We start from the raw sequence: 24,275 nt of genomic DNA on the forward strand, positions 1-24,275 counted from the left end.
AACTTTCTATCGCTTCTTGACCTGTTAAACGTGTGCTTGATTGTCAGAATAGAGCATGAAAAGGAACGATCAAGCTGGTCTGACTGCTCTGGACCCTCTCCTATTTTCGTTGGAAAGATGTTGTTCATCAACTCCTGGGAATCGCACCAATGTGCTTGGCTGCGGTGACGACGGCGTGGAAGAATCTTGTGGAGCAAAAAAAAAGGCATGGGAAACACAGGTTCGTAAGATTGGAGGGGTTGTCATCGAGTATCGATCTCTTCACTTGTAATATCAGGAATCGACATGTACGGGAGTAGCGCAGTCGATGTGCCTCGAAGGTAAGCTTGTATGTATTCTCCATCTCTCCTTCTGCGTTTCTCGATGACAGCTGCATACTTGACACTGATTGCTTCTCCGTCGTTCCGTCCCAAATGTTGGATCGGTCCATGTGTTTGGGTCCTGATGGGCCACATCTAGCTGGGCAGCGCTGACTACCTTGTCGCTCGCACCTACGTGCCATGCAAAATGTTTCACTTGTGCGGACGTCCTCGCATGTCCCCCCAACCAGGGTTTCTGGTTGAACGCTGATCAAATGATCAAGGCAGAATGGATTTGCCGGTAGCTTCAACATTGGAAGTGATCGCGGTCCGTCTTGGAGCTTGAAGTGCTTCAGCCTGAGATAGAGAATATCAAGCTGAGGAGGCCGTGTCCCGGTTTTACAGGTTAAGCACATCACTGGTGCCAACAGTGTGTGGCGGGATGTTCTGGGTTGTTGCAAAGTCGAAGAGAATGACAGTGTTCTGAGCGATTGGTTCTCGGAGACTTCAATCTTCATTGTATGTTGTGTCAACACCCATCTCTTCGCCAACTCTGCGAACGACATCGCGCAGAGCCTTGCAAGCAGGGCTGTCAGGGAAGTTGTCGAAGAAGCTTTCGCCAAAGTCGCAAGCCATACCAATACGAGGATCCAGAGGAACGGCGCCGAGGAAAGGAATATTCATATCCAGAGCCAAACGTCTGGCACCACCAGTGGTGGCCTTGAAGATCTGACTCTCATGTGTGCACTTGGGACAGACAAACCCTGACATGTTCTCGACAATGCCGAGGATCTTGATGCCTGCTTTGCGACAGAAGTCGATCTCCTTGCGTACATCGAGCAGACTAACTTCTTGGGGAGTGGTGACAACAACAGCACCATCAACACCAGACTCTTTGAGGAAGCTGTTGACACTCAAATGTTCATCACTGGTTCCAGGAGGAGTGTCGACAACGAGGTAATCCAGCTCGCCCCACTCAACGTCTTTGAGGAACTGCTTGATCAAGCCATTCTTCTTGGGACCACGCCAGATGACGGCATCATCGCGATTTGGCAACATGAATTGGACGCTCATGACACCCAAATTCTCGGTAACCCAAACAGGGCTCCAGCCAGCATTGCTGACGTGGATCGTCTCTTGTTCAACTCCCATCATCTTGGGGATACTGGGTCCGCAGATATCCGTGTCCATGATGCCTACTTGGGCGTCCGGGTTGGCGGCGAAGGCATGGCCTAGCATGGTGGTGAAGGTGGACTTGCCGACGCCTCCCTTGCCACTGAGGACGAGAATCTTGTGCTTGACGGACGCAAGACGGGCAGTGATGAGGGGAATGTCTGGATCGGGACCTTTGGGAGCGGTGGCGCAGATTTGCTGGTTTGGACAGCCGGCGCAAGCATCGCCCTTGCCGGCGCTTTGCGATTCAGGACCAGGGCAGTGTTCTGCGAGAGGGGGTTAGTAATTGTGAAGACACTTCGAAACAGTGACTTGAAGGGAAGAAGTGCAAGCGGACCCGGAGGCTGATCAGGAAGGTGAAGAATGAGATCGCGAATGGAGGGGCTGATAAGAGAGTGAGAGATACCAGGCTCGGGAGCGACTAGCTTCGGGGCAGCCTTGAGCGGAGCGTTGATGTCTGCATTGTCGTTGCCTTCGACCGACGGCGCCCTTGAATCGATACGTGCATCCATTGTTTGTGTTTGAAGCAGAGACGATGAATAGAGGGAAGCAGCGAATATGATTTCATCTTGCCTCCACTCAGGTTGCTGACCAATTGAACCGCCGACTGCCCGCCCCCACACTTCGGCCATCATCTTGAGCGGCCCGAAGTCGCAGACTCTTGCTGCTCCTTCCAATCTTCAAGCTTGGCAGAGCAAACCGAGCGAACTCCAGTGTGTTTTGCAGAAAGCTACAGTAGGAAGCGGTTTCAATAGATGGAGCAAACCCATCCGAGTCGAGACGTTCCGTGGTGATCCTTTCCTTGGCCGGCCTGTTGACAATTCCGAAGTCTTGCACCATCCAGACTCCAACTTTCGAGCTTCGAAGCAGATGGAAATAAAAACCATGCAAAGAAACCTTTCACAGCAAGCCAATACAGAAGCCCAGCAAATCGAGCAAAATCACAAACTTTTGTTCTACATACTCTATGTCTAAGATTCTGGACTCCTTTCAACCCTCAGTGATGTATATTCTGATGAGCTGGTCGATGGGCCCATCCCAACGCAGCCGATCCGGGTGGTCGACGGGTCTTGCTACCAGCAGGCCTTTGATCTCCAGCAGATCGTTGATGAATGTATCGTACCATACTCCCACTCGTTCAAGCTCCTGCTGCCCCAGCTTGACGAGGCCTATCAACACCGATCGTTCGACCATCTCCCACGTTCTCTGCTCCTTTCTCTTGCCTATATGTCTTGGTTTTGCAGGTCCCGCGCCCCCTGCTTCCTGCCGTGCTGTTGCTTCATCGATCGAGGCAATACTATGAGAATTAGTCGCCATCTTATGCGTTCTGAAACATAGCACACATACCTGTCTCGTATCTCTTCAGGAGTCAAAAAGTCTTCTACTCTGAAGTCTTGGTCGAACATTACGACATCGGCATCCTTCTGCGGGTTCGGAGTTGGTGGTAGTTTTTGGCTCTGCGGGCTTCCATCAACTGAAGTGGCATCTGTCGAGTAGCCGCTGCCCCGAGACGAAGCAAGAGGTGAGCTCATATGCGAGGCTGCATATGGAACAGGCGAGGATGATTGCAAAGATAAACCTGCAGATGTCGAGATGGTCGGAGAACGTCTTTTGGCGCGCTTTTCTGGTCGACCTGTTGGTCCCTCCGTCGGTCGCTTTGTTGGTGTTGAGACTATGAGTTGCTGGCCGTGAGATGAAGCCCCAGCATCTTCTTCATCGTCACTCTCATCCTCGAGGGTGACGACTACGCGACCTCTGTTCACTGGCTTTGGCACTTTCTGTGCTGAAGGTACGACTGGCTGAGGCTCTGCTTCTGGTAGAGGGAAGGGTGTTTCTACCCCTGTCTGTGTCAGACCCCTGGCTGCTTCTGTCTCTGTCAAGGATGCAGCAGTCTGTGCGACGACTCCTCTTGCTGGGGATTGAACCGAAGGTACAGCTGAGGATACAGCTGAGGGAGCAGCTGAAGGTGTGGCCGTGACGGTAGTCGATGAAGCAACTAAACGCATAGCGGGAATTGTAGCTGAAGACACAGTCGAAGAAGGTCCAACAGTCGGATCTCTCTCTACCGAACGCAATGCACCCTCTACCTCGAGCCTCTGCGGAGAGTTACGCCACGCGTCTCTAGCTATCTCCCGGTAATACTCATAGGGACGTCCCTCTATGTCATACACTTGTGGGAGCAATAGACATCGCTCTTTCTTGGGAACGAATATCCAAACAAGAGCGACGTGCCTCAGATGTGCAATCCCGTAAACCCTGTTACGATGGTTTTGCATATTCCTGCCGCTGGGATTATCTGGTGGAATGTATTCAATGGTTGGCAATAACTTTTATATGGTCAGATATCTGAGGAACAAGTAAAAGGGGGTCGACTTACACACGCCTCTTCTTTAGTGATGTCCGGGAACAATCGCCCGATCAAAATTGGCCCTTCAGTCTGCGGCATCCCTCTTTGTGATTTGATATCCCTGTCAGGAAAAGGCACATCCAGACTGGTGACGACTTCTGGCATGGTGAAAGATACTTAAGGGAATGGGATAGATGCACGAGTAGATAATGTGCCAGTAGAAGACCGCGCTTTTCGATTTGACTCGGTATAGGAAGACATGGCTACGCAATCGCGGGACAGCAATGCTTTCTACCACGCTCAAAGAAACAGAAAAGAGATGGCTGGGAAAGTGAAAATGACAGGTATACCGCAGAGGTTGGTTCATGAGACACATGCCATAGCAGATCGTCGGGGTGGTTCGAATGGGAGAATCATAGCGTTGCAGACTCCTGCGCACGGCCACTTTATGCTACAAACTTTTTGCTTCATGACTTTCCATGATGCACGCCTTGCGACCATACCATGCACTTACGGTAGGAGAATCTGGATGATTCTCGACGAAGGTCTGTCAAGAGCAAACTGCAAGGGAGCCACCCTTCACACAACGTATTTTGTCAACTGTCCATCATGTGTATGCATCTAATGCTGTCATGTTCGTCGAGCGTCGTCATACCTCGCTTGTAATGCGCACCATATATATTAGTTGGTCGAAATCACAAACTTTTGCGGTGTACCCCGATGCGCTAGAGAGAAAGTCGCATCCAGATTCCAGACTGAGAAATTGCGGCATTTTTGTAAATCGGCAGTGTCCCTGTTAGCTGTCGCATCACAGCCCGCTTCAACTTGAAGCAGTCCGCTGGCTTGACTTGGTTTCTGGTATGAAACATACCTCTGGCAAATACATCTTTGCTGCCACGTGCGACACAACTCCAACGGTTTCGGCTCTAGGGAAAGGGTCCATCCGGCACTTCCATGACATGAACCTCGGGAGCACCGGCCCCTGATCGCCGTCATGCCTGGGTCCCATACCTTGACAAGGCGAGAGCATGCCTCCGATGTCGAGCGCACAGGCACAGCGTGGCTGGGATTGCTAGCCACATCCTCGTGAACACGCCAGCACGAGAGTCCACTGTGATCGATCGTTTTATGCTTGTTCTCTCTGATGCTTCTTGGACCTTGCTGCATTATTTTCAGATCAATCAGAAGATACTCTCACTGATCGAGTATCGACCATGGCTAGATCCAGGTTGATACCTCAGGAGAAGACCAACCTCGGGAGCAGAAGCGTTGTGAAGACGCAACGGAAGAAGGAAGTGTTCAATCGCTTCAAGACACCTGTACGGCAACACATGTAAGCAACCCTTTGAACCTTTTGAAGTTACGACGAGTATGGCACTGACACTCACACCGTGAACACCATCGCAACGAGGAAAACACCGGATTGTGGATGCACTTTGGCGCCATAAAGGTCAGAGAACAACAGAAACCTCACTGTTCTCATCAGACTGACTGTGATGCAGATAGAAAACGCTTCTGGGGCAAGGGCTGAACGCCTGGAAGGTATAGAGGGACTCTGCGGATCGGATGCTCAATGCCCTATCGATCTGACCGGAGATGACGATTTACCCCATAGTTCGAGCGCTGGACATTCTTCGGATGCTGAAGACCTTGACAGACTCAGCGTGGAGAACGGCGAGCCTTCTTCCGGACCTAGCAGAGACGCTGACAATGAGTCTGCCGGTTGCAATGCTAGGTCTTTGGTTCAAGATGCCGTCAGAAGTGGACCACAGGTTCCAGAAGAGCTTGACGATGAGGAAGACACTGGAGACGCTGCAGCGAGGACGCCATGGAATGTCGAGCAATCCGCGGTCTTGCGCCCCAGAGTGGTTCAACAAGCCGTAGTTTCAGACTATCAGAACGACATCGAGGTAAGAAGGCCGAGCGTGACTGATTCTTGCTATTTTCTAACAATTTCAAGATGGCCCGACAACATCAGCAGCGTACGCTGCGGGACTGGGCAGCTCTGCAGGTAAAACAGGCGAAAGAAAGGAGAAAAGACTGCCATCCGGCATGCAACTGCCACAAGCTCGAGCGCTTGAGAGAAAGCCAGAACCAGTCGATGCTCTGCGAGTGTCACAATGCCGGTCTCTACCACCGAATAAGCGGAAAGTTTGAGGACGCTGGAGGTTTCGATGCGCGAGGATGGCCAATCATGACTCGGGAGAGGAGGAGGAGATGGTGGGCAGAACATTGGAGTCATTGTCATCGTGTCGTGGGCGATGAGGAGCTGGTCAACATGTGGTATATTCGAACACCAAAGCAGCGGCATCAAGGAGCGCCATGGGCGTTTGATATCAAGGGTGGGTTGTACCAGGAGATGAGTTACCTCGAACCGCTGATTCATGCGAGAGGGCTTGAGAAAGGAGGCTATGTAGTTGTAGTCTCAGAAAGAAGAAATGGAGGTCGTCAGCTAGGACGTAGGTAGATGGAGCACGAAGTATGCGAATGTCACTGTCAATGTACAAAACTGAGGGGAGGTTGCGGCAGAGAGAGGGAAAAGGATGCACAAGGTGGCGGCCGAGGGGGCCGTTTCAACCATCCACTATTATCCCTCGGCACATGACAGTCAGGACTAGGTCAGCGCTGGACTCTGGAGTCTGGAGTATGACGACGCGGGGTCTAGCGCCGAATCGCGTTCGACCCAGCGTCTGCGCGTCGCGACAGAAAGATGGTCTCTCTTTTCTTCTGCTTTTTTCTCTGGGCAATTCTGAGGATTGCTCCCAACTGCCATGTCATTTCCATCCTCGCCGCCGTCCCTGCCCGACCATGTGTTCAATGATCCGCCGAGCTCGCCGCCGCTGCCTCCGGCCGCTTTCCCATCGCGAAAACGACAGGCGCGTTGGGACTACGATAGCAGCATGAGCAGTGACCCTATCTTCAGCGAGGATGCGTCAGAAGAGTCTGAGGCCACAGGAATCAAGCGCAAGAGATATGTGCGCGGCCCTTGGTACCAGCACGCCCAGTCTCCGGCTGTGTCACGCATACGAGGCGACAAGCCGAAGGGCGACAGCGGCGTGTGGTTGGGCTCTGATAGCTCGACCGACAGCATTGGCAGTAGCAATCGTCGCATGCAGAGTTTGACCTTTAACGAGTACATGACAAAGGGCGCCCCTCTCACCCAGAGGAACCCTCCCACTCCGACCAAACCCAAAGACCAATTCCAAGAAGCGGCCGCCAGCATAGTCTTCAAGTATGTCGACGCGTGTAAGGACACAATCGATCTCTCGTGAGTACTGTCTCCGCCTTTGCATCTCAGCCATATACTCAGATCTTGCTACAGGGACATGCACCTTGGCCATCTAGAAAACGATACCCTCCGACCGCTTCACCAGCTTATCCGTCTCCCTGTACCCATCAACGACGCCCAAAAGATTACCGACGACCATTTTGCACCTCTCACACCCAGTATCAAACTGTTCCTGTCCAGAAACGACCTGCAGAAGCTACCATCCGAGCTGTGGAACTTGGGCAATCTGGCTGTCCTCAGTCTGCGCTCCAACTCGTTGACTGAGATATCACCTTCAATTGGCCGTCTCCGCAACCTATACGAGTTGAACATCGCTGGCAATCAGCTGCCATTCCTCCCTTTCGAACTCCTCGCATTGGTGGAGAACAAGCTCGTCCAGCTTTCTCTGGGCCCGAACCCTTTTGTGCAACCTCTGCCACCATCAACTTCTACAGTGCCCAGAAATGTACCTTCGAAGCTTGAGTCCTGCTTGCATGAACTGCGTCGTCTACGCTCGCGCTGCCCTACCATCGACAGTACTGAGCCTTCGCACGAGGCTTTGCTTGACCGTTTCTATGCGGCTCGTTTATACGACGTTTCCAGGGAGCTTAGTCCCAAAACGACTTATGTTGCTTCGTCATCCACATCTTTCTTCGAAATCGACGGTCAAGTCGTCCGATCGCCCTTCCGATCAAACGCGTCCTATTCCGAACCAACATATTCGGCTTCGTTCAAACGTCCGTCACCGCCTTCGGCAATACGCTCTGCGGCACCCTCTCTATTTGAATTAAGTGCTCGTGCGTGTGCTCGCTCTCAATATGTCGGACAGTTAGATTCGCTTCTACCTGAAGACGCCTCTCCACCCGTCACCAAAGCAATCGACAAAGTCAAGGAAAGCAAAGAGCTAGGCATGCAGCACTGCTCTGTCTGCAACAAACAATTCCTCGTGCCCCGTGCACAATGGGTTGAATACTACTACGTCGGACCTGGTAACGAGAAGTGCTCACCGAAAGAGTTATTCCGTCCCTTTTTGCGCAGGTCTTGCTCTTGGGTTTGCGTTGATCGTTTAGCTGCCCAAAGAGAGAAGTATTGGGAAGATTGCGAGAAGCTGGTTCTCGAATACGGAGGATTAAGATGATTTATTCTGGCCATGGCAGCAGGTCTGATCCGTAGCCCTTTTGGAAACGTACATACTCCATTAATTTGTATATTTCTCACTGATCATGTCAATCCCCTGGCTTTAGGTGTGTTGGTCTTTTTGCCCTCCTTATCCCATCCAAATCAAACGTTGTCATGCATGCTCGTATTAAGCAACCATTCTTAAGTAAGCATTACTTCGATCAATCGAAACATTGCCAAGGTGAGATCGAGGCAGCACGCCCAGGGTGGTCCCACCAACATCAGACAGTGGTCGAAGAAGGCATCAAATTACAAGATCACGACATTATTCTCTCATTCGTGTGCATTGAGAAGTACTGTTAGACTGGTTGTATCTCAAAGGCGAGTCAAAATAGCATTTCAATTGTTCTGTTGTGGCACGAAGGTGAAAATGATTAAACGCCGTGTTTCTCATTTGCTGCCAACCATGAAATGCTACTTTTTGGGCGTCCACATTCCCCTCAAGTCTGAATTGTGAGCAAATCTAGTGTTAGAATGATACAATCATATGGAAGCAGCCAATACTCTTATATCTCAGTTCGTTTGAAGACGGGATAGCCAGTGTCTGCAGGCCATTTGTGCCAACATTGGTTTCGGCGACGGACAGTGAAGCCTGAGGTTTTCAGCTCCAACCTTACTCCCTCAATCCTACCTTTTCTCTAAAGTCAAGACCAACCTTAGGGGATAATTCGAAGACTACGAAGTCACAACGGCAACAACAATCTTGTCGCGAAGTCGCCATGTTCCGGATGTGACAGTTTCCGAGGTTGCAGTCGCGAAGCCCAACCTCTCAGACCACAAGCGGCATTGATCGTCGGCAGGAGTAGATCGATCCTTCAAGCACCGCTTCCACCTTCCTTCACCATCCCACCACTTCGTCAAAATACGACGAGGGGGCTCTCGCACACGAGGACGATCGATTTTGAGCTTCGATACACTGGGTGGTCATGAGCGGATGTCGTTGTCATGTTGCTACATATTCGAAGTACAGCGCTGCCGAAGAACCGCGAGTGCCTGAGACATTGAAGACGCCACCGACGGCAAGCAACAATTCATCGTAAGCCGAACGCCTTATTGCATACCAAGCAATGCCAGCCGCACGACTGAACGAATAGGAGGATCACGGAAACGTTTGGTGGCTTTCAGGCTGCATGAAGCGCTGCCGTGAAGCCCGAGGGCACTTTCATCTGCCAAGTTATCAGTTTTTATCCTGAATTGCAAACACCGGCAAGTACGGAGGATGAAAGTCGAACAACAAACCTCATCTCCAGGCGGGGGATTCAACATTTGTGGGTCGTCCATATCTCCAGTTTCGCACTCCACACCTGGAGCTCCGGGGTTTCGGCATCTGGCTAAATGGACCTTGCGAACTTGGAGGATTTATCCACACTCTCCTCGGAGCATTGACGGTGTGCCATTGCTCAGGTCATTACGGAGCACGCGTGCAGTCGGACTTAAGTCGAAACATGCGGTGGTGCTGTCGATAATCAATCGTCTTCAGGCAAAATGCAAGAAACGATTCTGGTCACCCTCGAGACAACATTGCTGATCGACCATGATCGATAAGCCCCACTAGAGTTGTCACGTATTAAAAGACTCATCACTCCACTCCCCATGGAGAGATTCGCAACCCCGTACCTCCTCCACAACTCTCTCCAAACATGGCACCCGTAGGGACAGGAACAGGCAATGTCTCGGCCGCGAGAGCTCGTCTCTCTGGCCCATCAGGCATCAAGGGCATCATAGCTTCTGGTAAGACTACTGGTATCGCCTTCTTCGCATCGCTGGGTGGCTTTGTATATGGCTACAATCAAGGCATGTTCGCTCAGGTCTTGACGATGAACTCCTTCATCAAAGCGGTAACTATCACACTCGATCCATATTTTTATTGCTCCAGGAATTCATCTAACATATCCTGCAGACCCAAGGTTATGCTGCAACAACTGGTATCGACCAAGGTCTATTGACCTCGATCCTCGAACTCGGTGCTTGGGTTGGTACGCTTATCAACGGTTACCTGGCTGATGCCGTTGGACGACGATGGTGCGCGATGATCGCATGTGTTGTTTTCACTGTCGGTGTCATCGTTCAGGCCTGCACTGTCAACAAAGACTACGTTCTTGGAGGTCGCTTCGTTACCGGTCTCGGTGTTGGATCGCTGTCCATGGTCGTACCTCTCTACAATGCCGAACTTTCACCCCCTGAGATCAGAGGTAGTCTGGTAGCAGTGCAACAACTTGCCATTACTTTTGGAATCATGATCTCTTTCTGGATTGGTTATGGTAAGTGGATACTAGAGGTAATAGACACGAATCAGACATTGACCAATGGCAGGAACAAACTTCATTGGAGGTACCGGTGATGGTCAGTCGTCCGCCGCTTGGCTTGTACCCATCTGTATCCAGATTCTCCCCGCCCTCATCCTAGGAAGTGGTATGCTCTTGTTTATGCCTGAGTCGCCACGCCACTTGATGAACCAAGACCGTGCAGAAGAAGCGCTTACCACTCTCGCCCGTCTACGAAATAAGAGTACAGAAGACATGGGAGTGCGTGTGGAATACCTCGAGATCAAGGCTCTTCGCGACTTCGAGGTCGAAACAGCCCGAGCAAAATACCCGCAGTACCAGGATGGAAGCTTCAAGAGTAACTTCCTCATCGGCTTCCACGACTACGCGTCCTTGATCACCAATCCCTCCCTTCGTAGACGAACCATGGCTGCCTGTCTTACCATGACATTTCAGCAGTGGAATGGCATCAACGCTATCAACTACTAGTAGGCACTTTGCAGGTTCCCTTCCAAGACAAGACTGACTCCAATTGCTTAGTGCACCTTACGTCTTCAGAAACTTTGGTTTCGAAGGAAACACACTCGCACTATTGGCCACGGGTGTCGTTGGCGTGATCGAATTCCTCCTTACCATCCCTGCTGTATTGTACGTTGACAAGTTTGGCCGCAAATCCATCCTACTGGCTGGTGCAATTGGCATGGGAGTATGTCATTTCATTGTCGCTGGTCTTGTCGGATCTTACGAGGATAGCTGGTCTTCTCACCTCGCAGCTGGCTGGGTCTGCATCGTTTTTGTCTGGCTGTTTATTGGATGTTTCGCATTCAGGTAAGACAGGATCCGGAACGATACGATAGGTTGTCTGTCTAACGAAAATATGCAGTTGGGGTCCCGTTTCGTGGATTGTCGTTTCGGAAGTTTTCCCACTCAGCATGCGCGCCAAGGGAGTCTCTCTCGGTGGCAGTGCCAACTGGCTGAACAACTTCGCTGTCGGCATCTCGACCTCGCCCTTCATTGACACCTCCCAATTCGGTGCTTTCATCTTCTTCGGCTGCATGTGTGTTCTCGCCACGCTCTGGGTCTATTTCATGCTTCCCGAAACCAAGGGTCTTACACTGGAAGAAATGGACGAGCTGTTCGGAGATGCTGGATTCGCTCAGGCTGATCTGGCACTCAAGCAGAGGATTGAAAAGGACATTGGTCTTACTGCCTTGTTGTATGGAGATGACGAGCCCATGATGACTGACAAGGTCGCTGCTGGAGGCAAGGGCGAGGAAAGAGAGTTCAAAGAAGATGCAAAGAGCATTAGTCTCTGAAGTGGATTTTGATTGCTCGTTACAGTATGGAGAATGCTGATAGACGTTATTTCGTTTCCAAGTTATTTGCACTTGCATGTTATGTTGATCGTTGCGTGCGATGCTGACAAGGATTCAGGGGTATTCAGGGGCTTGGGACGGTGTGTTCTCAGCTTGCCGACCTCCGTCGTAAGAAAACTATCGAAATGCAAGATGGATTTCCAATGTTTAGACAAAAATCTTCAACAACAAACACCCCAAGGAAGTGAAGAACTATCTAGCGCAAGCTAATCTCACAAACACGAAGACGCCTAATCCCACCGATCTCAACGATCGCGCTCTTGCTGTACGTGCCTTACGTTTCACGCAAGACGTATTTGGACAGCGCCATTATAATCGCTCGGCTACCCAGCTGTAGCGTCTATTCTGCCGTCGAGTGTCACACCAGCGTTACTTCAACCAGGAAGTCATCATGTATCCAACCAGAAGCTCCACAAAGCGACCTAACGATGTCGTCGACCAACAAGAAGGTCACAAACGACAGAAATTGCCGGTACTGCAGAGCGAACCCGCCTCGGATCTCCTTCACGGGGTTGACGTCTCGGCAGACAGATTGAACACAAAGGTCAGCACTGTCCTTTGAAGATTTTGAAGTTTCTACTCGATGCTAACCACCTTCTTTCCTTGCAGTTCTGGTCGACAGTTTCGGCCTTTATCGACAATGGACCCACTCTAAAAGACAAGACTCTGAGATGGCAACATGCCTTGAGAAATCTGTACATCATAGGCAGAAACCAGAAGAACGAACATGGAACCATTGATGGCGGTATTGCTCCAGCAGCCCTGGAGCTCGTCCAGTCAGCTGCAGAAGCTCTACCACACAAGAGAAAGCAGAAGGCTGTTACAACTAAAGCGGCAGTCCAAGAGCAGCCCGACTCAGACGAAGGGAACACAACACCGACATCAGAGAGAATAGCTGCCGTTAGAATCTCTCCTCGCAGCACGGCATCGACTTGGCCCATGATCTGGCAGCACATAACAACCACGTACAAGGATACAAAATGGGTCGCTGGAATCAGCAACGTTCTGACTCACATGTTTACCCACAACTGCGTCGACGATGTCGTAAGGCTTGCAAACAAGCTTTACGAGACCAGAGATATCGTCGCGCTGAACAATGCGACCAAGACCAAGACTCAGCTGAGGCACTCAAAGGACGAGGCCCGGAGTGTCGCTATACAGTACAAAGCACTGTGGGAAGCAATGGAGAGCTCTGCACTTTCGAAGTGTATGATACTACTCGCATATCGCAACCTTGGCCAGGCACTTTGGGACCTGGAAAGACAACTCGACCAGATCGACAACGACTCCGAGCAACAGCAACTGGGTGATTTTGCGCGCCTGTACCTGGATAATCGTAGTCAAGGGGCTCGACTTCGCGACACGCCCGAGACACGCTCGACATTCCTCGCGCACTACTACCTCGAGGTACTCGGATACGGAAAGACAAGCAAGCTTCCAGCTGACGAAATCAAGAGCAAGACGAGACTGGTCAAGGCACAAAGAATGACAGCCAACAATGTCAAATCGCTGGTCGACGCCTTCGGTGAAGGCTCCCTGATCTTACTATGCGGATCAACATGGGCATCTGCCCTGGACCAAGTATCACACAAGACTCTCAAACCTTTGCTCGAGAACTTGGCAACAAAAGAGCCACAACTCCGCAAGGTGGCGGAGATGGCTGAGAAGATCTTGAAGTACGCCGCCAACAAGGGTCTGATGACCGAAATGCCCAAGATCATTATCCGCGCCCAAGAGTTGACCACGGAACAAAGAGGCAAATTGTCGCTGACGGAATTATTGGGCCCGCCAGAGGCCGAGTTGCAGGCAGTATCAATGTTTGGAGAGCACGACATCTCCGAGGATGCCGATGAGGATGATCTTGATGACGAGGGCACTAGGGAAGTTTAACTGAGATTGACGACGAAGGGATTGACAATGAAGAGATTGACGAAGAAGCTGCTGAGGATTAGTCTTGAGAAAGAGAAGAGAGGAGGGCAGGTCCCACTCCATTTCCCAGATTCAATGAAAGAATGTTTCATTGAGCTGCATGTTTGCTGAACAAGCCCCTATCCTGATAAACATGACAAGGAGCAGGATCGTTGACAGTCTTGTGCAGGGTCATTCACGAAGGATCAAACTGAGGAACAAGAAAAAGGAAACGTTGGTCAAGCAAGAACAGCATCATAAAGTCATTTACGTACTAGCAAAGCAATGGAATACTGCTTTGAAACAGCGACGTTTCGTGATAACCATGTGTAGCATGCTTGATCTTCCACGCGACTGCGACTGTCTCAATAGTGTCTTAAGAGTTGTCTGAGATCCGCAACGAGATACGGTTGCTGAGATAACGTATTATCCGGTCGGCAGAGGCAGCGTTAAACGTTTACTCCCACGTGGTAAGGGGTGCTAGGTACAGACATGTTAAGCGGAACGTATGCTGGTGCGACTCCGTATATGCTCGAGTGCATAGCTTCCATGGAAGTAGAGATTCTAGGGGAAGCGGCCTTTGAGTAGGTACACATCCAGTATGAGAGAAACACCTCGACCACAAGCGCCATATGATGACGATGGGCGAGCTCTTCTGAGCTCAGCCCGATCATAGAAATCACTGCGACGGTTGCCCAGTGATCCGCGGTACTCTGACTTCAGACCTTATTGCAGGCATTCGGCTCGAAATCTTGAGAGTCTTCCATTTGTTCGTTCAGGTTCGCGATGTCTGAGACGATTGCCTCAAGCTTTGTTTGAGCGTTGCTGCGTGAAGGCTTGCGAACTCTCAATAGATGTCACCTCGAATAAGTCATGATATCATATCACGATGGTGATCGAATCTTGAAGAAGCAAACGTTTGATCATACTTCTAATAGGCCTCCCAGTGAGGCCTAATCGTTGTGGCGGTGACGCGGAGAGAAAGCTCAAATGTCATCCTCCTCCTCTTCGACCTCCTCCTAGTCAGCCTCGAAGTTGATGACGGGCTGCTTGGAACCACGGCCGCGAGTCGTGCGGATGGTGCGGGTGGGGGTGGCGAGGGCGGCGGTGTCAGTCTTCTTGCGTTTGATTGAGCTAGCGGTCGGGATCTCCAGGGTGATCTTGTCACCGGTGGAGTGGGCCTCGGGTCTTTCACGCTTCTTGGAGAGAGTGGGAGTCTTGAGAGCGGACTTCGAGGGCTCGGCAATCGACTTCTTGGGAGTGCTCTCACCCTTGGCCTCGGCCTCCTCGTCCTCTCTGCCAACCAACAGCTGGCTGGCACCACTGTGGCCCTCGGAGACGATCTCGTCGACGTTGACGCGGACTCTGCCGGAGACGACGGCAGCCTTGAGTGTGGTCTCGATTCTGGATGCCATAGTGGCGAAGATCATGTTGAGGGCTTCTTCGGCTGGTGACAATATCAGCACCGAAGTTCACTTTGTGCGCAGCTTCCACTCACCGTCGGCATGCTCGTCATCGTCTGCGACTTCAGCCTCCAGCTCGGCGAGCTGGGCAGCGAGTCAGACAATCTGGGTGCAACCAGAAACAACCTCAGGTGGAAGGAGGGCCACGATTGGCCCTGCAACACTGCTACAAGGACTTGACCCTCGACAAATTTCAGTCTGTCCGTCCGACAATGCCCAGCAGCTGCATGGAATGTGGTCGTCAGCAATTCAGACGTCACAGTGCTTCTGACCTGGTGCTGCTACAATCTTTGGTGCAAGCACGAGCATGATCAGGTCAAAAAACTCCTCGTCGCCGCCAGTCTACGACACACCAACCATTGTCTCCCATGATCAAAGATATCCAAGCTGCATCAATGCGCGATGTCGTTAGCGTGGGAGTAACGGTCCACAGAAGTGCGATGATTGACGCGCTCTCAGTGGAGGCTACGTCTGATCTCAGATAGATTGTGCATTTCCGCAGCTACGAATATGGCAAGAGAGAGAGAAGGAACGACTTCATGGGGGCCGAGACCACGACTCAAGTGGAGCGGTGTCAGACCTTGGATTGTACTTTCCCAATGGAATCTGGAGTACTCTAGGGGCATGTGTCACAATTTGCTAAATTCATGCGTAGAATGCTCCTTCCTCTGATACTCTCTGCCAAAGTCAAGTCGACTTCAAGTGGCTGCGTTGCAGCTCCCATCACTTCCCGTATTCTCTCTACATTCTGGATCTCTCATCTTCAGTTCATCGACATGCCGAAAAGGCAATCTTCGACGACAGCCGATCCCTCCTTGAAACGGAACAAGCCTTCACGAAGCAATGCTTAAACAAAGCTTGAGGCAATCGTCTCAGTCATCTGAAGCCTGGTCAATCGCAATTCCCACCTCTATCACAAAGCAGTGGTCGACTATACCGACGCCAACACCTCCACGCAGCTCACAAATGTCATTCTTAAAGGCATGCCATCAGCTCTGATGATCGAGCTTGACAAACCATCCGCGGGCATGGGGAAGATCGCCAACAAGGCCGCATCGAAGACAAACAACGAGCTCACTGCTCACCCCGGCGACAGAGGCTCATACTTTGTCTGGGCTCGAATCAAGCCCACACAGCAGACTAAACTTGCCCCTCATCCCAAATCGCTTCTGCATCAAGGCCGCCTATCTTTCGCCCTACCTACCATGGTCGTTGCGGGTCAACGCAAGGCCGTCTGCTCGCTCCAAGAGAAACACCCTGCCAATCCTCTATGCTGGAAAAGGATCCTCGAGCTATCGTGGGATGATGAGCAGAGAGAGGTACAGATCGTGCTAGAGTAGAAACCAGTATGTTCCTGCATCGTATGATCATGGATAAAGACCTTGAACCGGTCCACTTCGCTTCTTAGAAAGATACCAAAGATTCACCATCTCTTGTGCATTTCATCATCGAAACCGTCTTTGTAGTTGCATTTGATATTCTCCGTGAAAAGACAGTCGACCAGTCTATCCGCAACCCTACCTCATGGCTCTTCCTACTTACGAATCCGTTGCTCTTGACCAAGACTACGATCCTTGCCAGAATAAAGCTTCTGTAAACGACGTCGAGCATGCACAACCTCCATTGCTTCAACCTCCGCAGATGTCAGCAAACATGCAGCTCGATGAAGCTCATCATCGCCCCTTTTACGTAGAAACGCACGCTTTTTCGATCAGGAACTACCGTCAAACCTGACCCAGCCACAGACTTTGGGACACTCCAGTGATCTGAGTGATCAAAGGTATGCAAACGGCTCAATTCTTCCTGGCAACCACTTTCCGAGGTATTCATCGACCAGTTCTTTCTGTCAATCTCCAGGCTACCGCCCGGCGGCGCCATCATGCCTAAGCGACAGACCTTCCTCAACAAAGCCATCTCCCACCAATATCCGTTCAAGATTGGAGGTTTCTGCGTCCGAACTCTGGGCCGTTGTGAACAACAACGCATCCATCATCCATGTACCACACCAAGGTTGTCGACTACATGGCAGAGACAAAGCTAGCAGACTTCGCAACTCTGGTCAGCAAGGGGATGCCAACGGCTCTCATCACCGAGATGAACAGAGCGTCATCGAATATCGAGAGCCTTGCCGACAAAGCCGCGTCAAAGACCGACCCAGAGCCGACCGACCCAGAGCCGACCGACCCAGAGCTCAATCCTCAGAAACGAGACAGAGGCGCATACTGTGTCTGGGCGCGCCCCAAGGACACGCACCAAACGAAGCTCTCCTTGAGCCCAACCAAGTCCGCTCTGCCTGCCAAAGTCGTTGCCGGTCAACGTCGAGCACCCAACGGAAACAAGAAAGCTCGGCCAATGCTGTACGTCGGCAGAGCCGGACAACGAGAACTCCTTCTCAGAGGTGTCGATCATGCCAACGCCGGCACTACAAGCTTCATCCATCGGATGGTCAAGGAACGCAACCTCGATGGGATCTACTTCGGGTCTTAGAGACACAGAAGAATGGATCTGTATGGCCTGCTCCGGTCGCCGCAACGGCTATCCTAAGAATCCTGAAACAATCATCGACTTTAGCAGCTATAAGACTCGCAGTCGTACGATAGCGTTGCATCGTGCGGTTAGCATAGGCGCTTCCGAAAGAAACAAATTCTTACGGCCAGAGCCGCATCAATACACGATGTTGACAGTGTGAGAGCAACGGTCCACAGAGATGTGTTGATTGACACGCTCTCAGTGGAGACTATCTCTGGTCCAAAAATGATTGTGCATTCTTGCAGCCATGAGCACGGAGATTCTGGCCTTACGGGGGATCATAACGTCATGAAAAGATTGGCTTTGTTGAGCTGTGCCACCAGAGCCGTGAGTATCATCGTTCCTCGTATACCATTCCGTCTGATTAATGCTCTTTTGATGGTGACCCCTAGCAGTGAGCAAGCGATAATGAAGAGATGAAAAGCAAGAAAAAGGATGAACTGAGACCACGGCGCCGACAAGAGCGTCAACCCAGCAGAGGCTGACGGAACTCATCGAAGACAATGAGCAGTCAGTGTGACTAGGATCTCGGTCTTGCGGAAGGCCAGTCGGGTGAAGTTATACTGAAGGAAAAGACAAAAAACAAACGAAAAAGAGGATGTGGTGTGATGGTGAGTGTGAGTGGTGTTTCCAGGATCCTTAATGGGGTGCCCGTCTCTTGTGTTGCAGGCGAGGCAGATCCATTGCTAGAGGCGGACATGCCAGGTTCTTGCACGACCAGACATGTCGAGTCGTCGCCAATCAGGTCCAGAGCAGTGTTCATGGCTTGGAATCAGTCTTCCTCTTCTTCTGTGCGGACTCTTCCTGAGCGTTGCATGACATCGTATTGGCGATATTTCAATTTGGACTTCTCGTAGCTATCCTCGACGTCGTTCAGAGAAGGTTTGTCTGTCGTGATATGTCTTGGTGGAATCTTTGACTGAGTTGCCGCCACGATGACCAGAACATGCCATGCAGATCCATGGATCTATGCGAGCTTAACACTCTTTGTCTCCCATGACTACAAGGAAAGGCATCCAAGCTGCATCAATGCACGATGTTGTTGATGTGGGAGTGAGGGTTTCATAGAAGTGCGATGATTGGCACGCTCTCAGTGGAGGTAACCTCTGGTCCGAAAAAAAAATTGTGCATTTCCGCAGCTACGACCATGACAGGAGAGGGAGAAAGAACGACTTCGATGAGGTTGACGCTTGGCTCGAGTCTATCAGGCCTTTTCGCCCAAGTCGCGAGCATCACTATCAGAGATATTCGATGCCATCCCAATTCATTGATGCGTTTCGTGCACGGGAATTGAGACCAACTTATCAAGGCTCAAAAATTCAGTCGATGGTTTCCTGGTATAGATGGAAGTATCGTTAATACAAGAGGTAAGGACGAGAAAAGTCAAAGAGCATTGATTGAGCGGGACAGGCTTGATCAATGGTGGTTCGTGTGCAGAATACTCATCATTGACGATATTCTTCTTCCGGAAGAGATTTGCCATGCTATAGAGACCGCTAAGTGCATTCGAAGCTGCAGGAACTGAAAAAGCTCTGTCTACCATCCCAACTGACGATGTAGCATAAGGATTGCTTATCCTCAAGCTTCTTCCTGAGCAAGTCGTGATAGCCACCGATTCATTTCCTACTTGATGGGTAGACTCTTTCCATATCTTGCAGCAAGACTTTGCAGCTTCGAAAACAGCGAGCCGTAGGGAACGTCGCCAATAGTTGATTGCCACCAAGCAGCGAAGGATCCTGTAGAGTTGTAAGCCGAGGTACAAGGGCAGCATAATCCGCTTCTGACACACCTTCAAGGACTCCCTCACCGCAGAAACCAAGAGCGCCGAGGAGAGCAGGAGTCAGGACCTCGATCAACAGAGCCAATGCAACAAGCTCGATGAAGCAAGTGATGTAAGGATGCTCGGTCATGAACTCGTCGGCAAAGGCTTTGGCGTCCATGAACAGAGTGCGCAATGCGTCGCTGAGTGTATCTCCATGCTCCTCAACATTGGCGACCAGGACCTTGAAGCCATTGTAGACTCTCTTGATGACAGCGTTACGCCACCACGAAGAACTGGTGACAGCATCAGGCTGACCAGAGTTGATGATCTCCTGAATCTGGGCGTTTGATGCGGGTGTGTTGAGTGCAGGGGCAGTCAGGATGAGATGGAGGATTTTGTCGCCAGTCTTGTCGGCGGAACAATGTGCCTCGATGGTAGAAGGAACGTCGGTGAATGCAGCATCTTTCTCGTCGGTGGGGTAGTCGCTCGTATGACTGTCATTAGCGAGGCCGTGGTAGTCGGTGCCGAAGCAGGATAACAGTTGTTTGAGGATGTCCATGTTGATGCTTGTGGCGTATGGTTGTCAGGAAGAAGAGGATACGGAGAAGAAGAAAGTGTGGACAGGAAGGAACAAGAGTGGATGCTTGGAAGCTGCGCCTTTTTTGTTGGTGAGCGGCTTGTTTGGTGGATCTCAGACTGGGCGCTTGCAAAGAAGTGATGGGGCAGCCAGAGCCAATCGATTTGCTTCGTTGGCCTCAGTCCAATTGATAGATTCACAATGGAGTTTTACAGCAAAATAATGCGATCAGTTCTAATCTTGCCCTCGAATCTGGTATGTAAAGGTCTCAAGAGGATCAACAAATTTGAGTTTAGTGCTCTTCTACACATGCTTCCGTTTTCTTCTAGGAGACGCAACGCTGATGGCATGTCACTTCTCCTTTAGATACCATCCATTTTCATAGGGGAGCCTCTTCTCTAGCGTTCGTACTACATGTGTTCTAGGCTCGAACCAGCTATGACGCTCATCGAGCTGCTTCCGGATTCGTCCAGGGTGTACCATTGATGATTCTCAACATCACATGTCCTTCAGATCTGGTTGTCTCAACGGGGACAGGCTTCTTGTTCTTGATTGCAGCGTTCGAGTGCTTGATGATACTGCTTCTGAGTTTGGGATCCATATTGTCAATGGCGTCTGAGGTCCAGCCATGGAGATCTTTTGGACGGACGAGATTCAGTGGTTCGGTGAAGAGACGTTTGCGGCGTCTGAGTCCAGGGGCAAAGTCTTTGTACATGTCTTTGGGTAACTGCTCGGTCTGGAAAATAAAAGATTCCTGTCAGTACTGAACATGCTCATGGATTTTTGAACACTCACCCTCATGATTTCCTTCAAGCATTTGATGTCGTCTTGAACATACTCATTTGTGCGGCCGTGTGATACACCATGCTCCAGATCACTGATGGCAACTTCTAAGTGATTTTGGTCCATGAAGTCTTGTGTGAGATCTGAGAACACCTCAGACCATGCTTCGTAATGATGGGCCATGTCCAGAAGCTCTTCTCGCAACGGCTTGAAGCACCAAGCCTGGGTACTCATGCGCCATACGATACTGGCCGCATCTGTGTTCAGCAGAGGGTTGAAATTTCCAGTGTCGAGAGCAAGGCTCATAGCGTTGAGAAGACATTCGAGACCGATTGTAGCGACACCATGTAGCCAGACGTCGCTTGGAGAGCTGACTTCGGCATGGTTTCTGAACGACATCAAGGACAACGGATGAGATCGCGATTGTGCTATGCCGCTGTAAGGAGTGTGAAGAAGGAGCGCAGTGTTATACTGAGGTGAGCAAGGAGTCCATGCACGCGCCTCATGTGCCAATTGAGCCACCATGACATAAGCCTTGCAAAGGTCGTGAGGCTCTCCAAAGCCATGAACCAAGACATTGTCCAGATGGCGTTTCTGAGCCCGCATCTGTTCGAGGAGATTCCATCCAACGGCATCGACGGAGACAATACGAGGGGTCATGAATCGGATAGCTCGATCAGCAATATCGGCGTCGACTCCAGGGAAACGAACGGCTTGACCGTGACCAATAACGGCCGCCATTGGAGCGATTAGTCGTTCTTGACGTGCACGGCATTCTTCACGGGTGAGATCTGTACGGTGACTAGGATTGATCTTCCAGGCGATCTTGCGGTCATTCTTTACGACCGCTGGGGTGTACTGCAGCGGACGCGAACCACGAGATGGATGAACATAGATCTGCAAGGAGGGCCAGACGTGGATCTCTAGTTGGATTTGTCGAGTGTAGTGAGGTAGATCTTGGGAGAGAAAAAGCACACGCTGTACGTATACTCTATCCGAAGGACGGCCAAATTCAGGCTCATGGTAAGGCCACTGAGCTTTGGGTTCCAAATCTTCCACAGTGATCTCAATAGCAGGCTTTTGAAAGTTCTTGACCTTCTTTCCAACTGCAATGTATGGAGAGAAGCCACTGAGAAGGCGCGGATACCTCAGGTGAATCAGAGCAAACTCGTTGTGTGAGCGCAGATAATCGTTGGCTTCCTTATGCAATTTCTTGTTGGTGCGCGTGATGCTGACGTGAAAAGTATAGCTATGTCCTGGAGCTGTGCCACCTGTAGAATATTTGACGTTTTTGCCGAGCAAGAGGTACGAGAATATTTCGTTCTTGATTTCGGTAGGGAGAGTTGACAGAGCGGGTTTCTGTTGAGCTGTGCCGTCTGAAGCGACCATGGCAGACCGGATCGGTAGCTCTATAGTAGGCATTGTATCTTGGAGTGGGTGAGTCTGGAGGGAGGAGGAGGAAAGAGGACGAGAATTCTTTGCCTTGGGGAATGAGTTACGACGCTATTTGCTCCCAAATCCACCTTCAGTTCTGCTCCTGATTGCATACAATAATTTGGAAGGTGCAGAAACCGGCCAATATCAGACGGGGTTCGCGGTTTCGGAGAAGGGACCGAATGCTTGATTGCCGTGGTTACCAATCAGACAAGCCATCATATGACAATGTGGATACCCGCATCTGCATCAAGAATTGATCTCTGCGTGAAGTGATCAGTCGCTCTTTGAACCAGTCTCTTCTGACCAGGCTGATGTTCGAATACGCCAGCATGATCAACGGAATGCCCATCTCAGCTTCATCGTCCCGAATTTCTTCAGCTCTTTATGGCATTTCTCGCTTGTCATATCAACAACGTCTTCCGATTGTGACCCCAGGTTGCCGCCAGGATCTGCTAATGGGAAGATCTTGATCAAAATCCATGTGCCACATTCAGGCCTCAATGTCCTTGTGAGCAGTTGGATCAGAACAGCAGTCAGGAAGAAGAGCAGAGATCATGACCCTTGATCCAAGCAACTTCGCTCATCTTCCGACATAACACGCTGCAGTGCAGTCATATATCGAGCATCGATTCGGCATCTTTTAAGCGCTGTAGTCTCGGCAATTCATTCGCCAACGCATGCTGCATGTTGACATGAACGCAACACTGTTCATGGATGCGGATCGCTCGATTGCATGACCAATAATCAATGGCAGAAGTGAGATATGAGTGGTATGCAAGAAGCACTCGAGCCTTCCATCAAAGCGAAAAACGGAAAGCGTCAAGGAAGGAGAGAGAAAGAGTTGTTGTCGTGTCGAGGGGGTGCGGATCTTGACGTCACGCGAGCAAGCGCTCCTCGGTACTGAAGCCTCATTCCTGTGACTCCCACCAAGCCCATCAAACTGCTAGAATATCTACGTGCTGACAGTGGAAGGTATTGATATCCATATAGCGCTGGGTAAAGGTACTTGTCTTTGAGCACATCTCATTGGCCCACTTGAGAGAAAAGTTGCTGCCTGCTATGAATCGCGCTGCTGGGGGCTGCATTACCAACCCTCAGCTTCCCCTCTCAGCACCCTCTCCTGCACCTCGGTCCATACCAACCATCCTACAGTATCATATCAATCACTAACAATCAAGATGTCTACAACGAATATCTACACAGGTCCCGATCCTGACACAACCACTCGAGCAGAGTTCACAATCCACCATCTCAACAGACAATGCCCAACCGTCTGCTCACCCCGCTTCTCCCACATCTTCAAAGTCCACCAGACACTTATCCGTCTCATGGACGCACACCCAGCAATGGATCAGAACCGTAATCAGACATATAATACCCCAGCTGCGTCGAAGAATAAAGTGTATTTTATGTAGGAATATTCCTTCCCTCCTGGACATTTATTGCTAATAGCTGATCTTGGATAGGTGGGACTTCCTCGCCCGGACCTCTGGAACTCTCGTCAATGTGCCTCCGCGAAATCCATCGTGCTCCAACAAATATTGGAAAGATGTAGTTCTCCGCTGTGTGCTAGCCAAAGAGTTGATCCTCGACCACACTGGAAAGCTAGAGCAGATGAATAGAGCTACTGGATATAATGATGATGCGGGAATTGAATTCGGAGAAGAAATTGAAGCCGAAGCAGCGAAATTGGATGAGAAGTTTAATGCAGAGGAGAGGGAGATGATCGAGTGGTTGAGAGGAAAAATACCCAGTGGGAGGATTATGGATGGGTTGGGTGGATAGATTGGGTGTTCACAAGCAAGCACTGATGATATACGAATCAAGGTACAAGGAGTCATATTTCATTACTGACTATATATTCACAACTAATTACCAAGTCTCTCAAGACTTTTCATCCGCCATCCCAT

The 24,275-nt window shown here is 50.7% G+C and overlaps 11 protein-coding genes across 11 annotated transcripts; 6 read left to right on the forward strand and 5 right to left on the reverse strand.

Moving 5' to 3' along the window:
* Nucleotides 1–806: 806 nt before the first annotated feature.
* Nucleotides 807–1,984, reverse strand: M438DRAFT_272834 (cytosolic Fe-S cluster assembly factor NBP35; the record flags this gene model as incomplete). Its single annotated transcript, XM_029900584.1, has 2 exons — nucleotides 807–1,738; nucleotides 1,879–1,984. 2 exons carry the CDS (start codon nucleotides 1,982–1,984, stop codon nucleotides 807–809), a joined length of 1,038 nt encoding a protein of 345 aa, XP_029761245.1.
* A 478-nt stretch (nucleotides 1,985–2,462) lies between these two features.
* Nucleotides 2,463–3,984, reverse strand: M438DRAFT_405371 (uncharacterized protein; the record flags this gene model as incomplete). The annotated part of the gene is made up of 3 exons (XM_029909778.1): nucleotides 2,463–2,769; nucleotides 2,820–3,799; nucleotides 3,850–3,984. The coding sequence occupies 3 exons, from the start codon at nucleotides 3,982–3,984 to the stop codon at nucleotides 2,463–2,465; spliced, it is 1,422 nt and encodes a 473-aa protein (XP_029761246.1).
* A 219-nt stretch (nucleotides 3,985–4,203) lies between these two features.
* On the reverse strand, nucleotides 4,204–5,115 carry M438DRAFT_206303 (uncharacterized protein). Its single transcript, XM_029899377.1, has 2 exons — nucleotides 4,475–5,115; nucleotides 4,204–4,396 (listed from the first exon to the last, which is right to left on the reverse strand). The coding sequence occupies exon 1, from the start codon at nucleotides 4,984–4,986 to the stop codon at nucleotides 4,501–4,503; it is 486 nt and encodes a 161-aa protein (XP_029761247.1). The 5' UTR covers nucleotides 4,987–5,115; the 3' UTR covers nucleotides 4,204–4,396; nucleotides 4,475–4,500.
* M438DRAFT_345254 (uncharacterized protein) lies at nucleotides 4,587–6,356 on the forward strand. The gene is made up of 4 exons (XM_029905408.1): nucleotides 4,587–5,152; nucleotides 5,212–5,269; nucleotides 5,322–5,729; nucleotides 5,780–6,356. The coding sequence occupies exons 1-4, from the start codon at nucleotides 5,034–5,036 to the stop codon at nucleotides 6,284–6,286; spliced, it is 1,092 nt and encodes a 363-aa protein (XP_029761248.1). The 5' UTR covers nucleotides 4,587–5,033; the 3' UTR covers nucleotides 6,287–6,356.
* Nucleotides 6,357–6,520: 164 nt separating this feature from the next.
* On the forward strand, nucleotides 6,521–8,337 carry M438DRAFT_345255 (uncharacterized protein). The gene is made up of 2 exons (XM_029905409.1): nucleotides 6,521–7,087; nucleotides 7,142–8,337. The coding sequence occupies exons 1-2, from the start codon at nucleotides 6,591–6,593 to the stop codon at nucleotides 8,223–8,225; spliced, it is 1,581 nt and encodes a 526-aa protein (XP_029761249.1). The 5' UTR covers nucleotides 6,521–6,590; the 3' UTR covers nucleotides 8,226–8,337.
* A 1,569-nt stretch (nucleotides 8,338–9,906) lies between these two features.
* M438DRAFT_272976 (putative MFS monosaccharide transporter) lies at nucleotides 9,907–11,846 on the forward strand (the record flags this gene model as incomplete). Its single annotated transcript, XM_029900593.1, has 5 exons — nucleotides 9,907–10,104; nucleotides 10,167–10,527; nucleotides 10,580–11,018; nucleotides 11,071–11,358; nucleotides 11,414–11,846. The coding sequence occupies 5 exons, from the start codon at nucleotides 9,907–9,909 to the stop codon at nucleotides 11,844–11,846; spliced, it is 1,719 nt and encodes a 572-aa protein (XP_029761250.1).
* A 274-nt stretch (nucleotides 11,847–12,120) lies between these two features.
* Nucleotides 12,121–14,078, forward strand: M438DRAFT_405374 (uncharacterized protein). Its single transcript, XM_029909779.1, has 2 exons — nucleotides 12,121–12,450; nucleotides 12,516–14,078. Exons 1-2 carry the CDS (start codon nucleotides 12,298–12,300, stop codon nucleotides 13,794–13,796), a joined length of 1,434 nt encoding a protein of 477 aa, XP_029761251.1. The 5' UTR covers nucleotides 12,121–12,297; the 3' UTR covers nucleotides 13,797–14,078.
* A 755-nt stretch (nucleotides 14,079–14,833) lies between these two features.
* M438DRAFT_392215 (uncharacterized protein) lies at nucleotides 14,834–15,823 on the forward strand. The gene has a single exon (XM_029909087.1). The coding sequence runs from the start codon at nucleotides 14,853–14,855 to the stop codon at nucleotides 15,546–15,548; it is 696 nt and encodes a 231-aa protein (XP_029761252.1). The 5' UTR covers nucleotides 14,834–14,852; the 3' UTR covers nucleotides 15,549–15,823.
* Nucleotides 15,824–19,227: 3,404 nt separating this feature from the next.
* Nucleotides 19,228–20,159, reverse strand: M438DRAFT_405375 (uncharacterized protein). Its single transcript, XM_029909780.1, has 2 exons — nucleotides 19,596–20,159; nucleotides 19,228–19,542 (listed from the first exon to the last, which is right to left on the reverse strand). Exons 1-2 carry the CDS (start codon nucleotides 20,125–20,127, stop codon nucleotides 19,430–19,432), a joined length of 645 nt encoding a protein of 214 aa, XP_029761253.1. The 5' UTR covers nucleotides 20,128–20,159; the 3' UTR covers nucleotides 19,228–19,429.
* A 431-nt stretch (nucleotides 20,160–20,590) lies between these two features.
* M438DRAFT_355058 (uncharacterized protein) lies at nucleotides 20,591–22,350 on the reverse strand (the record flags this gene model as incomplete). Its single annotated transcript, XM_029907003.1, has 2 exons — nucleotides 20,591–20,881; nucleotides 20,941–22,350. The coding sequence occupies 2 exons, from the start codon at nucleotides 22,348–22,350 to the stop codon at nucleotides 20,591–20,593; spliced, it is 1,701 nt and encodes a 566-aa protein (XP_029761254.1).
* A 1,153-nt stretch (nucleotides 22,351–23,503) lies between these two features.
* Nucleotides 23,504–24,268, forward strand: M438DRAFT_405377 (uncharacterized protein). The gene is made up of 2 exons (XM_029909781.1): nucleotides 23,504–23,776; nucleotides 23,832–24,268. The coding sequence occupies exons 1-2, from the start codon at nucleotides 23,544–23,546 to the stop codon at nucleotides 24,148–24,150; spliced, it is 552 nt and encodes a 183-aa protein (XP_029761255.1). The 5' UTR covers nucleotides 23,504–23,543; the 3' UTR covers nucleotides 24,151–24,268.
* Nucleotides 24,269–24,275: the final 7 nt, after the last annotated feature.

Source organism: Aureobasidium pullulans (genome assembly GCF_000721785.1).
Source record: "Aureobasidium pullulans EXF-150 unplaced genomic scaffold scaffold_8, whole genome shotgun sequence".
NCBI lineage: Eukaryota > Fungi > Ascomycota > Dothideomycetes > Dothideales > Saccotheciaceae > Aureobasidium > Aureobasidium pullulans.

Coding starts and splice junctions, on each gene's coding strand:
- M438DRAFT_206303 (XM_029899377.1), bottom strand. CDS start 4,986: ATGCAGCAAGGTCCAAGAAGCATCAGAGAGAACAAGCATAAAACGATC.
- M438DRAFT_345254 (XM_029905408.1), top strand. CDS start 5,034: ATGGCTAGATCCAGGTTGATACCTCAGGAGAAGACCAACCTCGGGAGC. Junction 5,270..5,321: donor TGCACTTTGGCGCCATAAAG/GTCAGAGAACAA, acceptor ACTGTGATGCAG/ATAGAAAACGCTTCTGGGGC. Junction 5,730..5,779: donor ACTATCAGAACGACATCGAG/GTAAGAAGGCCG, acceptor AACAATTTCAAG/ATGGCCCGACAACATCAGCA.
- M438DRAFT_345255 (XM_029905409.1), top strand. CDS start 6,591: ATGTCATTTCCATCCTCGCCGCCGTCCCTGCCCGACCATGTGTTCAAT. Junction 7,088..7,141: donor AAGGACACAATCGATCTCTC/GTGAGTACTGTC, acceptor ATCTTGCTACAG/GGACATGCACCTTGGCCATC.
- M438DRAFT_405374 (XM_029909779.1), top strand. CDS start 12,298: ATGTATCCAACCAGAAGCTCCACAAAGCGACCTAACGATGTCGTCGAC. Junction 12,451..12,515: donor CAGACAGATTGAACACAAAG/GTCAGCACTGTC, acceptor CTTTCCTTGCAG/TTCTGGTCGACAGTTTCGGC.
- M438DRAFT_392215 (XM_029909087.1), top strand. CDS start 14,853: ATGACGGGCTGCTTGGAACCACGGCCGCGAGTCGTGCGGATGGTGCGG.
- M438DRAFT_405375 (XM_029909780.1), bottom strand. CDS start 20,127: ATGGACATCCTCAAACAACTGTTATCCTGCTTCGGCACCGACTACCAC. Junction 19,543..19,595: donor CGGTGAGGGAGTCCTTGAAG/GTGTGTCAGAAG, acceptor ACAACTCTACAG/GATCCTTCGCTGCTTGGTGG.
- M438DRAFT_405377 (XM_029909781.1), top strand. CDS start 23,544: ATGTCTACAACGAATATCTACACAGGTCCCGATCCTGACACAACCACT. Junction 23,777..23,831: donor AAGAATAAAGTGTATTTTAT/GTAGGAATATTC, acceptor GATCTTGGATAG/GTGGGACTTCCTCGCCCGGA.